The sequence below is a fragment of the Perognathus longimembris genome, chromosome 10 (genome assembly GCF_023159225.1).
Source record: "Perognathus longimembris pacificus isolate PPM17 chromosome 10, ASM2315922v1, whole genome shotgun sequence".
Classification (NCBI taxonomy): Eukaryota; Metazoa; Chordata; class Mammalia; order Rodentia; family Heteromyidae; genus Perognathus; species Perognathus longimembris.
Window position 1 is genome coordinate 8,966,457 of NC_063170.1, and position 16,022 is coordinate 8,982,478.

The following is a 16,022-nucleotide window of genomic DNA, read 5'->3' on the forward strand; positions in this document are numbered from 1 at the left end:
CTTGTTAGACTCTTGGGCAAAGTAAAGAATTCTCCTGATCATGGGTCTTGGCTTATCTGGTTGCAGACCTTGTTTTAACTTTGATGACTACAACCTGGCATAACAAAGAACTTTTGATACTTTGTCAAAGGGGAAGAGAATCTAAGTCTATCATTTTGGTATTAAAGGATGCTATAGCTCCAACTAGTTAGGATTCTGCGGGTAGCACATGTGAAGGAATGAAAGAGAGTGAGAGAGAAAAAAAAACAGCCATCTAGTCGCAAGTGCTCATATCTTGGGGACACATGTACTCTACAGATATATTAATTTAATTTTGACAATAATTTTTTGTCACCCCTGTGGCTTAAACTCAGGGCGTGGGCACTATCCCTGGCTTCTTTTTGCTCAAGGCTAGCGCTCTGCCACTTGAGTCACAGTGCCACTTCCTGCTGTTTCTGTATACGTGGTGCTGAGGAATTGAATCTAGGGCTTCATGCATGCTAGGCAAGCACTCTACTGCTAAGCCACATTCTCAGCCTTTGACAATATTTTTAAGCTTTGAAATCATCTGCATTTTATAGGGCATAAGTCATAGGGCACAAGGTCACAAGGAATTCCAATCAGCCAACTCCACAGACCAGAACTTCAACTATCATAAAATACCACATCTTAGAACCAAGTTACACTTCCAAAGCAGTAGAAATTGAGGGATTATGAAGACACAGATGAAAGAATCCAGACGGAGGCTTTCTCCTGCTTCTCTGCAGAACTACTACCTCATCTTCCAATCACTGGAAACTCGCACTCATCACAGAAAAATCAATGTGGGAACAACAAGCTCCTTTGCTTCAGGAAATGGCTTTGTTAGGTCCTTGCATTTGATTTATTCATTGCTGAATTGGGAATGAAAAGCCAAAGTGATCCATGGAGAACACTTGTCCCTCACACCCTGAATTCTAGTACCACATAAGCTGTATGGTTCCCAAATTGGGTAGAGATGTGCCCAGCCTAGTGGTTGCATGGCTCCCGGAGGGCTGGGTCCCTAGCCTGGCCTCTTTTATTTTATTTTATTTTATTTTATTTTATTTTAATTTTTGGCCATTCCTAGGGCTTGGACTCAGGGCCTGAGCACTGTCCTTGGCTTCTTTTTGCTCAAGGCTAGCACTCTGCCACTTGAGCCACAGCACCACTTCTGGCCATTTTCTGTATATGTGGTGCTGGGGAATTGAACCTAGGGCTTCATGTATACAAGGCAGGCACTCTTGCTACTAGGCCATATTCCCAGTGCCTCCTAGCCTGGACTCTTAAAAGTAAAGGCTGGTTCAAGTGCAGGCATCTCCTTTTCACTCTTGTCTTACACAGGTGCCATGAAGCATCGTGTCCTTGTCAAGCTGCTCAGTTAGACTAAAGAGACAGACTTAGTCTGTCTGAAGAGACAAGCTTGTTGTCCCTGAAGTGACAGTTATGACAGCAGACCCACCTGGCCTTTATCCTTCATGACAGCATCCTCATTACATGTGTATGTGTGGGCGAGATGGGTTGGGAATAGACTGTCATTTACCCCAACAGATCTAGAATCCTGTCATGGATTTGAGCTCACATGAATCGGCATGACTGTAAGGCAATGACAGGCATGTCCCCCTTCTGAGTACTGACTCAGGATGCCAGTCTAACTTACTTGGATCTTTGTTTTTATGTGAGGGTCAGCTTGGAAACAAATATTTCCAAACAAGAGTAATGCTTTTAGTGAGCAGGAATAGTCCACACACTCACGTGGGCATACTCATACAAGCACTTGCACCTATGAACACAGCCTGCAGATGTATGTACCCGCCTATCATAGACAAAACAACCTTCTCTTAGACTTTTGTTGCTCTTATTAACTGTAAGGCTCAGAAGAATTCTAATTGGAAAAAGAAAGGTTAGTGTTGATATATCTGAGAAAAGTGACCTTTAGCCATATTTTTGGTGTGCTTTTCTGATGGTCTACATAGAGAGAGTCTGTCTGGAGGGCAGGTGGCATTTTTTTTGTCTATTCTAGTTGACATTTATGCCTTGAGCTTCTCCATTTGGCAGGTGCCAGGAAGCTGACAGAAAAGAATCAGTTATGAAAGCCTCTCTCTCTTTTTTCCTTTTTCTCTCTGTTTCTCTAACATCACAGGAGGGAGCAGTTGGTTAACTAAAGAAGACTCTTTGAAGACCCAGTCTGTGCTAAGGGTGGTTCGAGGCTCTGAGGCTCCCAAAGTGACAGTGTGGATGTGCTCACTGACCTCATGGGGGCTAGGAGCATACTGGGAAGCTGGACACTGAACCTTATGTGCAGGTGTTAATGAATGTCACCAAGGAGGTGAGCAAGTCTGAGAACTTTGGGAAAGGATATTGAAGCTTTGAGGAGGGATCAGTGGGGGGCTACATGGGAATTGAGAAGAGCTTCCAGCAAAGAGGGGACAGGTGGACAAGAAGGACAATGGATGGGCTGAGACACTGAATGGGCAGAGTTTGGCATGTTAGGTAAACAACAAGGATAATTAATGTGATGTGTATTGGAGAAAGAGCCAGACAGGAAGAAGATGAAGAGCTAGGGACCCAGTACATGCTAGGCCTCGTAGAATACCATGTTAGACTTTTCTATTTTATTCTAAGAATCCTGAGTGACTTGGTTATTTCAGGCTTGACTCAGGACGAACATATACTCACTGTCACTGGGCGCCTGTGTAGAGAATGGACAGGGGTGCATATATAGAAGGAAAAGGACCTATTAGGCTTGTTATGGTGGTATAGGTAATGAGTGATGCTGGATAGAAACAGGGAAAGACAAGAGGAAATGGGAACATGATTTCTAGAAGCTGAACAGGTAGAACTTGAAGAAGGGCTTGATGGGGTGAGAGAAGTTAGGGAGAGAAAGAAAATCTGATTCTTCCAGGAAAGCAGTGGCAGGGAAATGGGGACAGGGAACCTTGCAGGAGAGGTAGGTAGGAACAAGAAGAGAACTGGAGTTTATGTGAGGCATATTGGCTATGAATCACCTGAGAGACATCTAAGAGAAGATGTCAGGAACACAATGAACTTGGGAATCAGGGTACACATTTAAAATCCTCAGTAACAGTTCTGACTGAGGCTCTTGGGGTGAATCAGTTGCTAAGAAGAGGGCCAAGACAGTGCCTGAGTCCTACGATTCCAAGCGCATTGGTTACTTGAAGAGAGCTAAGAAGAAGTGGTTGAGAGGAGATAAGGAAAAGGAGAAGAATATGGTGTTTTGTTCTGCAAGCCAAGAAAGAAATGTTGGTTAACTGCACTGAATGCCATAGCAGTTGTCATTCTAAGCAAAATGAAGCAAAAAACCATATGACCCTGTCATTCTCTTGATTAATAAATCTTATCACTACTTCCATCTCTCTTCATTAGCATTTAAATTCCTTATGGAATACCAGAACTCATACACTATTGACAAGACTCTCCAGAGACATCTCCTATCATGTCTTCTAGCCCAAATTCTCACCATGCTGATCTACTGGGACACTGATACATGCGGGTTATTTACTCTCTATCATCTATTTTCTCATATGTCTTTTGTTTTCATTGTCTGTTTGGAGGTCCAGCCCACTCCCATCCTCTTCAGTCTAAGTGGTCTAGAAGATCTGGAGGCCTTGGTGTAATAAGTGGTAGACAATGATCAGTGTATTACCTTCCCACGTAGGGGTAGGCCCAGGAAATGTAATTAATCTGGACTGATCAGAGTGAATCTTGCGAGTCCTAGGGCAAAGAGCATGCTGGTTCAGGATCTGGAAGGCCATGAGCCTTGGAATGTTGTCAGCCATTGGTGACTAGGAGAGAAAAGGCGATATGAGAACTCCCACATACGTGGGAGTGAGCAAGGTGTAGAGACAGAGAACCTGGCTCTGATGAGAACATTGTTTGAGATGACTATAAGTCAGGCCAGAGGCCAGAATGAACCTAGCTTTTGAGTGTGGGAATGAATGACTTCCCTTTCCTTTCAATTTTTGCTTAAGGCCAGGGTTTTCGTGACTTACAATGAATGAGCCCATGAGTCCTAGCTAACATGGACATGTTGTTGTTGTTCTCCTCTGGAACACGTACAGATGACTCCTCAGTGCAGCCTTTTCCAACTGCTGTGGGCATGGTTGCCTTCTTCCTCAGAGCCTGGCATTGTAATCTGTATGCCATGGTTTCCATGCCTGCTTCCCTCACTAGCTCAGAATGGGGATCATGTCTTGTTCACATTTACATCCCTGATGCTTCACACAATCTCTGTTCCAAAGAGCCACTGATCAAATGTATTTTGAATAACTCTGATTGGGTGAATGAATAAAAGAAGTATAAGCAATATGAAGGCTCAATATGAAGAAATAAGGTACTAATGCAAAAAAGATAGCTAAAGAAATGCTTAAGCAAATGAAAAATAAAGTGTATTATCTTCAGTATTGGCCAAGTACATTTAAAAATGCCATTATTTTAATTATGTAAATGGCCTCTCAAAAATAAAAAAATGAATAAATAAAGCATGTCCTGGCTCCCAGATGGAATAAACTCATTTAGCTACGTTACATCAGAATAATTTAACAAAATCTGGTATTTGAAGCATATTAGGTCAGGTTGGCTGAGTTTTCCATAATTATTTTAAATGTTCACCATCTACAGAATTTCATTCCAAACCCAAACAGTCCATGGCATTTAATGAGCAGGCTCCAATGCTCAGGCCCAGGACTAGCTGCCAGCTTCAATGCTATGTTGGGTCATCATTAGACGTCTATGGAAGATATCCAGAGCAAGCTGTCGTTACCATGGCAACAAGCACAGGAAAGAAAAGGGTAGCTGTCATATATGAGATGAGGATTATGTACAGGAAGCATCGACAAGTCACTAAGGAAACAGTATGAGGTCTCCTCAGTTAAGAATGGCTATTCAAGATCCACATGTTACATACATACTGAGCAGTCAAAACATCTAGTGAGGAAATACTCAGAAGCCCATCAGTCCTGGTCACCAACCAAGAAGAAAATCCAACACCCACCCCCTATAACTCTCACATGTAACATATATTCTAGGACATAAATCCTCTGAAATATGCATTCAGGCAACCTGAAGCTCAGTGGAGCATATACTCAATGTATGGTTCTACTCAAGCAAACGTAAGAGTCTGAAATGCTTATATATGTTGGAAAAAAGACAGCCTCTTCAACAAATGGTGTTGGGAAAACTGGCCTGCTACATAGAGATAGGCCCAGCCACATTAAAAAACACAGTCCAGCCTGGGCACCGGTGGCTCATAACAAAGTCATTTCTTTATTTTTAAAAAAAAAAGCTGGGCACTGGTGGCTCATGCCTATAATCCTAGCTACTCAGGAGGCTGATATCTGAGGATTGTGGTCCAAAGCCAGCCCAGGCAGGAAAGTCTAGGAAACTCTTATCCTCAATAAACTACTCAGAAAAATCCAGAAGTGGCACTATAGCTCAAGTGGTAGAGTGTTAGCCTTGAACACAGAGAGGCTCAGGGACAGAGCCTAGGCCCTGAGTTCAAGCCCCACGATTGGCCATAAACACGCACGCGCGCGCACACACACACACACACACACACACACACACACACACACACACACTCCAGGTGGCAAAACCAAAAATAAGTAACGGGGATGACCAAACTCAAAGGATTCTGCATTCAAAGGATACAAAGTGAAAAGGTAACCTATGGAATGGGCAAAAACATTTATAAAGGATGTATGTGCAAAGGGGTCAATCACCAAGTTATACAAAGAACTTCTACAACTCAAAACCAAAACCCGGGCTGGGGATATAGCCTAGTGGCAAGAGTGCCTGCCTCGGATACACGAGGCCCTAGGTTCGATTCCCCAGCACCACATATACAGAAAACGGCCAGAAGCGGCGCTGTGGCTCAAGTGGCAGAGTGCTAGCCTTGAGCGGGAAGAAGCCAGGGACAGTGCTCAGGCCCTGAGTCCAAGGCCCAGGACTGGCCAAAAAAAAAAAAAAACCAAAACCCAAAAAACTCATTATTCAATTATAAAATGTGTTAAAGACTTGAGTAGACATTTCTTCCACAGAGACATACAAATAAATGACAGGTGTATGAGTAAAACTTGAGGAAATTACGCTCAGAGAAATAAGCTAGTCACATAAAGATACTGAATAATTCTACTTACATGAGTAATCTAAGTAAAATTCATAAGTCAAAGAGTAGAATGAGGGGGTTGGGGATATGGCCTAGTGGCAAGAGTGCTTGCCTCGTATACATGAGGCCCTGGGTTCAATTCCCCAGCACCACATATACAGAAAATGGCCAGAAGTGGCAATGAGGCTCAAGTGGCAGAGTGCTAGCCTTGAGCAAGAAGAAGCCAGGGACAGTGCTCAGGCCCTGAGTCCAAGCCCCAGGACTGGCCAAAAAAAAAAAAAAAAAAAGAGTAGAATGATAGGTGATTGCTGGGGTGAGAAGAGACAAACAGGAATCAGCAAGTATAAAGTTTCAGTTAAACAAAATAAGTTCTATCGAGTGCCAGTCACTCATGTCCATAATTCTAGCTACTTAGGAGGCTGAAATGTGAGGACTGCTGTTCAAAATTAGCCTAGGCAGAAAATTCTGAGACTCTTATCTCCAGTTAACCAGCAAAAAGCTAGAAGTGGAGGTGTGGCTCTTGTGGTAGAGCACTTTTGTCAGTAATTAGCTGTCAGAACCAAAAATACTTACATAAATATATTTTTAAAAAACCAGCATGAAGAATACAGAAAGCCCAGGGCAAAGCTTCAAGAGAAAATACATGAACAGCAGAGGCCCATCATCTTTCTGTGCCCATGTACCTTATCTGATTCTCCTGGTCGCCCATAAGGAAGAACCAGCGGAACTTCACAACTAAGGGGCTGTAGTTTGTGATCGTAATTGAGTGAGTCATCTCTGTGTCATTCAGGATACAGCCAAAATCCACCTCTGTCATTTCAAAGCTGAGGTTGGGGTAATACACTTCTCCACGTAGCTTCAGGCTATCTACCTGAGGATGTTCAACATACTTAATTGACAGAATTTCTTCTGATACCCAGTTGTTTAAATCATTTTTGAAGGAAGGGTCAAACTTGATCAGTAGGTTTTTTTCTTCATTGATCTCCAACTTAATAGGCTACAAATAAAATAATGTAGAATAAGCAACTTTTGTATTATGAAGTTCCCATTCCCATTTGGTACATGAATTTTTTATGTATACACACAGGTACACACATACATTTATTTATATATATTGGTTGAAATACACATACATGCACTCCTGCATAGTACTTTGAATATGGCTTATCCCTTCCAGAACCTGTGCTGACGTTTGATGGTCATTACAGGGGTGTTGGGAGGGATGTTGGGTTTCATGGTAATGTTCAATTCATATGAACAGATTAAGGTCTTTCTCAAAGGAACGAGTTCTTACTCTTAGTGGACTAGATTAGTTGCTTTGATTTTGGGACTGTATTAGTTTCCTTGAGAGTAGATTGTTAGAAAGCAATGGGTATGCTATAAACTCTTTGTTCTATACATACCCACTTGCTAAAGGGCCACTTTCCTCACTGGTATCCTCATGCACAGCAAAGGCTCATGGAAATACTCATGTTGAACTATTTAGAGAATGCTGCTTCCTGCCCCAAACTGACAGCAAGGGTGAGCTCATAACCCCCTTCCTCAGCTTGGTGCAGATTTCTCAGTATTTCAAGGTGGGTTATGAGACTGGGCTGGGCTATTTCCTTTACGGAGTTTTGTCTGGATCTGAAGGAGGAGAACTAAAAGCTCTTCATCAGTGCATGTAGGAGTCACTGCTTTCTTCAGATTGGTTTTATCATAATGGGCAGGAGAAAAAGGAGCGAACAGGTAGATGCAAGTTTTCACACCATTAAAGAGCACTCCTACTGCCTGGTACTGGAGCTCATTGATTATTGATGTTTAACTTGCCATAATCTTTCCTGCTGTTTGCCTAAATCCTTTATATTTTTTTCTGGATGCAGTTTGGGCAGCTTATTATTATTATTACTATTCTTTTTTACTTCACCTACCCATCTCCCCTCCTTGTCAAGTTACCTTAGGAATTATGGGAAGCAGGGATTTATTAGTCTCACATATAAAGAAGGGGCCAGGTGTTGAGAGGAACATGTTCACAGGCAAGGTGGAAATGTTCTTTATGACCAAGGGCTGATAATTAGGTTCCAGGACAGTATCCGGTTTCTGTGAAAAAAAAAAAAAAGAAGTCAAGTTATCCCTAGTAACCATTTAGTAATAGAAGTTTCATATTATCTCCCTAGAAGAGGTTTAGATAGAACACATGGAATTATGTATGGTAGGTTACTGAAGGTGAACCTATCAGAAAAAAAGATTTGCTTTTTAAAAATGCTTTTTTTTTTTAAAAAAACAGTTTATTGTTATGACAAAGGTGATGTATACAGGGACTGCAATTATATGATTCAGGTAATGAGTACAGTGTTTTCTCTTCTCTCTTTTTTTTCCCCCAGTCCCTCCCTCCCATCACCCACAAGTTGTATAGTTCACTTTCATCAATGTCCAGTGGGTTCATCTGCTGCAATCGTTCACCTTTGTCCTCCTGGAATTCTGTCCTTCTCCACCCTCCCAAAGATACTCTGGTGAATATACATAGGTAAGGAAGACAGAATCATAAATAAGTAAAAACTGTGGGGGGAAAAAAGCGTTGTGCTTTTGCGATACTCTCCTAAGAGTATCCTCATTTGGTCTCACTGTATGTGAGGATCTAGAAGCCCATATAATTTGTCATATTCTAGTGAATTTTAGATCTTCCACATATCAGAGAGAACATAAGCCATTTGTCTCTGAGTTGGTTTAGCTCACTTTTAACATGATTTGTTCTAGTTCCACCCATTTCTCTGCAAATGACAGTAGTTTATTTTTTCTAATGGCTTTGTAAAATTCCATCATGTATAGGTATAACATTTTGGGATTCATTTATTTATTGTGGGGAATATGTGTCTTCAGTCAACTAATGTTGGTGGGAATGTGGGGAAAAAGGAATCCTACTACATTGTTGGTGGGATTGTAAACTAGTAAAATCACCCTGGAAAGCAGGCTGGAGGTTCCTCATAAAACTAAACATAGACCTCCCCTACAACCCAGCCATACAACTCCTAAGCATTTATCCTGAACATCATAAGACAGAATATGACATCAGCACTTCATGTTCATTAAAAATTCTTTTATTTTTCCTTTTTGGAAGCACTGGGGTTTGAGGCCTTGTGCAGGCTAGGTTGGCATGTGCTAGGCTGGTGCTCTACTATTTTGTCCATACCACAAGCCCAATGTTATTTTTCAAGATAGTGTCTCATACTTTTGGTCAGGTCAGCCTTAGACTACAGTCTGCATAGCTGGGATTACAGACAAGAACTACCTGACCTGGCCTAGATTTCTGACTACCCTGTTGACTTGTTGAAAACCTACAGAATCCATGCTTCTGGATAGAACTATTATTATAGATGTTTCAACAGTATCACAAATACTCTAATAATTAGTGATTCTTGTGAAAGAATCTAGGTATCACTATAAAAGATAAAACAATTTCCCCTTATGCTAATTATTTTCTGCTTAAAATGTCATTTGCATACATGCTTAGAATAGCCAGTGTATGAATGCTCATAACTATTTCCTATAAATTTTTCTTGATACCTGTAACAAGAGTTAATATAGAAGCTTCTTCTCACTCTGGTAGTAGATATATCAGATTTTATTTTTCAACTGGAGGAGGCAACTGAAATTCATCTTGAGCCAGAAATGTCTTATCAACCTGGATTTTTCTCATTCTGGTCTTAGGGCTCACATTGTTTCTTGTATGCTCTGCAAAGGGGGTGTTTTAGTATTAGCAGGAGGTTATTAGAAGTCTCATTTGCTGGCCTCTAAGGGAGGCCAATCCCTCCCATTATTCTTGGGCTTGTCCAACATATTGTAGCCTGCTTGTGCTAGGCTAACCATTTTTTTATTTGCTTCCTCTCTTTGCTCTAATTGCAGTGAGAGATTCCTGATTTTATACTTCCATCTTCGTTTTTCAGTTGATATGTCTAGAACATCCATTGTGGTTCCTGGATCCTTAATCCTGGGTGAACCTGAATGAGCAGCATCTACTGGCTCAAATTTCCTTAGTTGTATAAGCCAATGGTTATTTCAAGGGCTTGCTTGGTCTGGCACTGGACACATGCCAGCCTTCATTGCCCTCCCTCTACTGTAGCAACACAGTACCGACTCCCCAGTATAGGGAGTGATGATATGGTGCATTTAAATCTAAGTAAAAGGCAGTATGGAGAATGGTCCATCCAGTGACCTTCCCTGAAGGCTGCTGTGTCACTGCAGATGGCTTTGAAGTGTAGAAGCCACACTTGGTTGGTTTTGGCAAGAGGCCATTTGAAGGTTAGTGATGAGAAGAAGCTGAAGGCCAGAGAAGATGATCTATTTTAAAATGACCCCTTCTTTCTGGGCTGTTTGTCTCCCCAAATATTAGCAGACAGAGGCTGCTTCTGAGACTTCATGAAGTAAGCAGGCTGAAAGTTTCAGTTGACCTTTTCAATCCCATAGAGATGTGATTTCATCTCCATGGCTTATGAATGTTCCAATCATAATAAAGTAGATCAGATCTGAGGGAAGGGTTATAGAAAAACCTGTTCTATAGGTAGGATTCATATCATTATATTTTAATGCATCAACTTAGAAGCATGGCCTTGAGCTGACCACGAGGAGAGAGAATGGATAATTGATATTAGATAATTAAATTTGAATATTGAGACCTAACAGTCTCTCACACATACATGCCTGATAATGAACTTGCTTTTCTTCACCATCCCTGATATGGATTAAATGTGAGCAGAAAATGAATATTGAAAAATTACAGCAGTAGGATGGATTTCAAATTTCTGGTATTTAGGGAGAAGAAGAGGAGGGAAAATACTAATAGCAGGTACTTGTGACTCAATTCATTTTGTAATTCAGTGAGAAGTTGCTGCCATATTCAGAATAGTTGCAGATTTTAATCTAACGATAAACCTCAACAGCAGAAATATGCTACCCTCCTTCTGCCAAAAGACACCCATTTTTAAAGAGAAGAAACAAAACACTACCCACATATTTTTATGCATGTCTATAGGTATAGTAAGTAATAAGAAGCTAAGCTGCATATTCAATGTACATCACCATGTCTTGTACAGAATAGCTATTCAAGAAATACTCATCAAATAGCTGCATTCAAAAAAATATGACACCACCAAATTCAGTGCAGCTGGTGCCAATAAATATCTTTTCTGATTACTTGTAAAGGAAGAACTGCAAACAGAGCGATGAAACTTAATAACTGTAACAGGAACTAGTGCAGTATTTCCTTTTTACATTTCTCACTGAGCTTATTAGCTTCATGTTCAGCTTAGCAGTCACTGAAACTCGATTCTATTGCCCTGGTGCCCACCTGCCTCTCAAGTGTGCTAATTCAGAGACTATGATACCTTTTCTACTTTTTTTTTTCCTGGAGGAACCCCAGGTAATGAGAGGTGAGTCCCTGTGACTGCTTAGGCTTTTGTATAGCAGCATAGATCACATGACAGGAATGGCTTACTTAAGGCTTGGTCTTCCCAGTACGCTGTGATGTATGTCATCAGGGATGGATGGCTTTCTATTGTAGCCCTAGCAGCACACATTATGTCTGGCACATGTGGGACCTGAATAAACACTCCATTTAGCATCCAGCATGACTGTCTTGATAAAGAAATTTGAACATACCACCCCCTTCCTGAAGCCCTCCAAAGGCTAAACCCACCTTGCACAACTGACCCCTGACCTTTCTCCATAGAGACCTCCTGCCATCTTGTCTTGTTCTGTGTCCAAGGTGGCCAGCTAATTCTTCCTGAGTATCCAGTTATTTCCCAGTGCAGGCCTTTGGCATGAGCTGTTCCCTGGCCTACAACTCTTTACCTCTCCCTTGCCACCAGACTAGCTTCTCTTTTTACTTCAATTTCAACTTGAGATACTTCCTCAAGGAAGCTGCCTGTGAACACATGTCCCAAACCCACAGTTCCTACTCTGTGGTCTCAGAGTCTTACACCTCTGTTTATTACTGGAGCTAAAAATGTTAATTTTCTAGATAGGGTTTCCCGTTTTGTCATGGTCAGCCTCAGGCTACTGTCCTGCTTACATCTGCCTCCAAGTAGCTGGGAGTATAGGTATACACCACCACATCCAGCTATGAAATGGTTTAATTATTTTGGTAAACTTTATTTACTATCTCAGTTTGTAGACTATTTCATCTTCATTATAAAACAAAGTTCTAACTTACAATGTACAATTTTAATCATTGACAACAAATTTCATTTAAAACCAATACAAGTGGGTCAGGACCACAATTCTCCATTACTGATATCTGTGATGATTTCGATTCCACAGCATAATTTCCTTTTATACCAGTAGAGATAAGAATGGGAGGAAGGCTATCTTCAGGAAGTTCATTGCACTTCCAACTGGACTTCCAACCTTAGTTATACTCCCAGAGAATAGAGAAATGTCTGCTTTTAACTACTGATTTTGTGGGTTTTTTTAAAGAATGGTTTAATGTGAATACTTTATGTAGTCTGTAACTTTTACTAGTTTCTTAGCTTTGAGTATATCCATGTGGTTCACTAGAGTCTCAGTACCAGTGTAATCCTTGAATCAAAGCAAGTGTTTTACTCATGTCCATTTTGCTTGGTAAGTGATTCTAGGAACAGAATCAACTTCTATGTGACATCTCCTTTCTTTCTTCACCATCTTTATCTTAGCCCAGGAAATGGGCAGCCTCTCCCTTAAATCCTACAATGTCCAGGCAAATTATGGAAATAGGTAGTTATATCCTATACATTATAAAAGTACAAATAAAACAGGTTTAGCTAGTTACTTATTCTCCAGCAGTGTTAGGTGATCTACCCACCTTAACTCCTATGTCAATATCACATGAATAACAAATTCTACCATTGTAGGATTTTTGTGAAGAATAGCTGGGGAAATATATGTAGTTTGGGAAATATATGTTATGAACATGACTCCATTCTTACTGGTTATTATAATTACTGATAATTTTATTCCAATTTTTTATCAGTCGATAAAGACTTCTAGGAGACGTGAAATGACTGACACATATTTTCTTTGCTGGAATGCTCCTGCCCTGTGGCCTTATACATCAAGAGGCAATGGAAAAAGAACTTCTACTTCAAATGATTTTGCATTTAGATTCAGAATCTTTAGTTGAATGTGTATTAACCTCTGAAATATAGAAAAAAATGGGCTAAGTGATAGGTATAATGGGATTTCAACTAATTTAATTTCCCAAATGAAAATGTGAACATGTTAGTCCCTGGTAGAGCACCCCACTTGCCTGAGCACAGCCCTACTAACCTTCTCTAGCCGGTATATGAGCTTCTTGCTGGAGAGCTGGATTAGAGGTGCTATAAACTCACAGATGATATTCACTGACATCACCAAGCTCTTCCCCTTCTGGGCTCCAATGATGGCATGACACACCAACTTTTCTTTGACTTTCTGTATACAACATACATCAGACTCTTTAGAACCACCATATCTCAGAAAACTCAATGACCCACAAAAAGCAAACTGATTACAAACTACCTGCCTGAGGACATGGGGAATGAACATATTACTTTGAATAGTACAATTCAAGGATTGTTCTCTCTTCACACAGCTTTGTTCTGGTTGGTTAAATATGGCTTAGATGAATTCTATGTTTATTTCTGACTGCCTCCAAGGATAAAAGCAACTTGCATTCATCCATACATTCATCTGTATGCAATTTATTATACAGTAGGGTCTGTGGTAGGTCTGGATATATAAAACAATGATGAACAAGGCAGATAAAATTCTTCATGGGGCTCACAGTTCAATGATGGCTACATAACCTCTTATCAAATTAGTTGGGAATTGTGGTTGGATAAGCTTTTTTTTTGGTCAGTCCTGGGCCTTGGACTCATGGCCTGAGCACTGTCCCTGGCTTCCTTTTGCTCAAGGCTAGCACTCTGCCACTTGAGCCACAGCGCCACTTCTGGCCGTTTTCTGTATATGTGGTGCTGGGGAATTGAACCCAGGGCCTCATGTATATGAGGCAAGCTCTCTTGCCACTAGGCCATATCCCCAGCCCTTGGATAAGTTTTTCCCTTCATCATCACATAGTTAAAAGTCATGCATTAGAAATGGACATTTCCTTGGATTCAAGAAAGCTAAGGTTATAAAAAGTAAAAAGTATCAAAAGAGAATTTATCTTATGAATAGCTTAGACTGCAGAGTACTCGGGTTTGGGATGGTAATGAAGTCAACCATAGAGCATGATTTGGAAGCATATTCGAGAATGATTTTAATAAAGCTGAAACTGAAATTTTCCAGTAGCTCAGATTTAATGCCTTTTAGAAACATGATCAACTCTTGATACCTGTATTGTAAATGTTCTCTTCTTGCAGGCTCCAAGTGCCCTGAGATTAGAGACTATGTTCTATTCATCATTTTATCCACAGTGCCCACACAATGTTTGTCTCATTATAGACTCTATAACGTGAGAAAACTTTCTGTGTGCAATGAGGATGCAAAGATGAATTTAACCTGAAAATGCTTTGTGAAAAAACAGTGCAAATGCACTGAAGTGGAGCTCATGACCCTTAGTAAAGTGAAGCAATGGACCAATTTTCTTATCTTCCAGGAGACAAATTTCTTACTGCTTCCCATTCAGTATTACCTTCTAATTTGGTAACAAGCAGGAGCTTAAGAAAACACCATTTCTCATCCACAAAGTCTGCATTTCTAGGATTGAAACATCTCTAAACTGACTTCAAAAGTCTTTCTTTTGGTAGTTTCCAAACCCCAGGAGGGAAGGTAATAAATAAACACATAGTTCAGATTTGCTTAAATGTTTTAAGCAGAATGTGTGGTGATAATGTAAACAAGAGCAAAAATTTAGAGCTGCTGAGGATGTCTGTGTCACTGATGCATACACAATGATGTTTTTAAGTATGATGCTGTTGCAGTCATGGAGGAAAGGGAAAGATCATCACAGGACATTACAACATCTAGACAGAAGAGGTAGCCCTGAGTATCTAATTAAAATGCCCCTTAATGAACTAATACTCAATTTATACTGTTAACTGCTAATAGGAAAGATTTATGTGGTTGAAACTGTATTTTTGCCAAACAGAGACTGACCGGCTGGTCACTGTTGACTGTGGAGATGAGAACCTGCTTTAAATGACCTTGAAGGTTAAGGTCATGGCAATTACAGAGACAAACAAACAACAACAGAAAATCCCCAACAACACAATGGAGCAGAGCTGCACCTTGAAAGCAATGGATGCTGCCATGGTAACTCACCACTGTAGGTAATCTTTGAGAAACCACATTCTTTCCCAAATAAATATCAAGGGACTCTCCTAAGAAATAGATAAAGTACAGAGAGGATTTACTTAGGAGAAAAAAATAGCTTCTAAATGTGTTATACTCTTACCCTGGGAGTTGCAGAGTAGCCCTCTAGTGTCACATCTGTCGTCTGGCCTGGGTACAGCTCCATCCTAACAGGGTGCAGCTGAAACACAGGGGTCTCTGGTTCTATGGGCTCCTGGGAGCCCTTGGTCTTTCCCTTTGTCACCTGCCCCTTCTTGCCCAGCTTTTCTGGGGGCTGGAAATCATCATTCATCCAGAACAACTGTTGGACTCGACGTCCTTTGTTGGTCAACTTGAAGTTGTAATAGTAGACATCCAGGCTAGAAAAGAAAAAAGGCATTGAGAGGAGTCAACATGGGGATGTTCCATTCAGTTCTATACTCCCAAGAAATGTTCTTCTGAAAGTACCTAAAGAGCAAGCAACAAAACAAGATAGGCCTTTTAGGGAAAAAAAACCCATAGGAAGACCAAGTTATGACTCTATTAGGAGCCATTATTAGTGATGGAGTGAGCTTGACTTTAGGAGTCTTAGACTTGTCATGAACCTGGGTTTGTTCCTACAGTTGCAACCCTCTGA

General features: G+C 40.8%; 1 protein-coding gene across 9 annotated transcripts in view; it reads right to left on the reverse strand.

Annotated features, from left to right (window-relative positions):
- Hydin (HYDIN axonemal central pair apparatus protein) overlaps nucleotides 1-16,022 on the reverse strand; it is a 261,224-nt gene that overhangs the window by 101,054 nt on the left and 144,148 nt on the right. For all 9 annotated transcript variants that reach the window (XM_048355151.1, XM_048355155.1, XM_048355153.1 and 6 more), the window contains 4 exons: nucleotides 15,510-15,765; nucleotides 13,403-13,546; nucleotides 8,060-8,203; nucleotides 6,808-7,121 (listed from right to left, as the gene is read on the reverse strand). In XM_048355151.1, coding sequence (XP_048211108.1) covers nucleotides 6,808-7,121; nucleotides 8,060-8,203; nucleotides 13,403-13,546; nucleotides 15,510-15,765 — 858 coding nt within the window. The remainder of the gene's footprint in view (nucleotides 1-6,807; nucleotides 7,122-8,059; nucleotides 8,204-13,402; nucleotides 13,547-15,509; nucleotides 15,766-16,022) is intronic.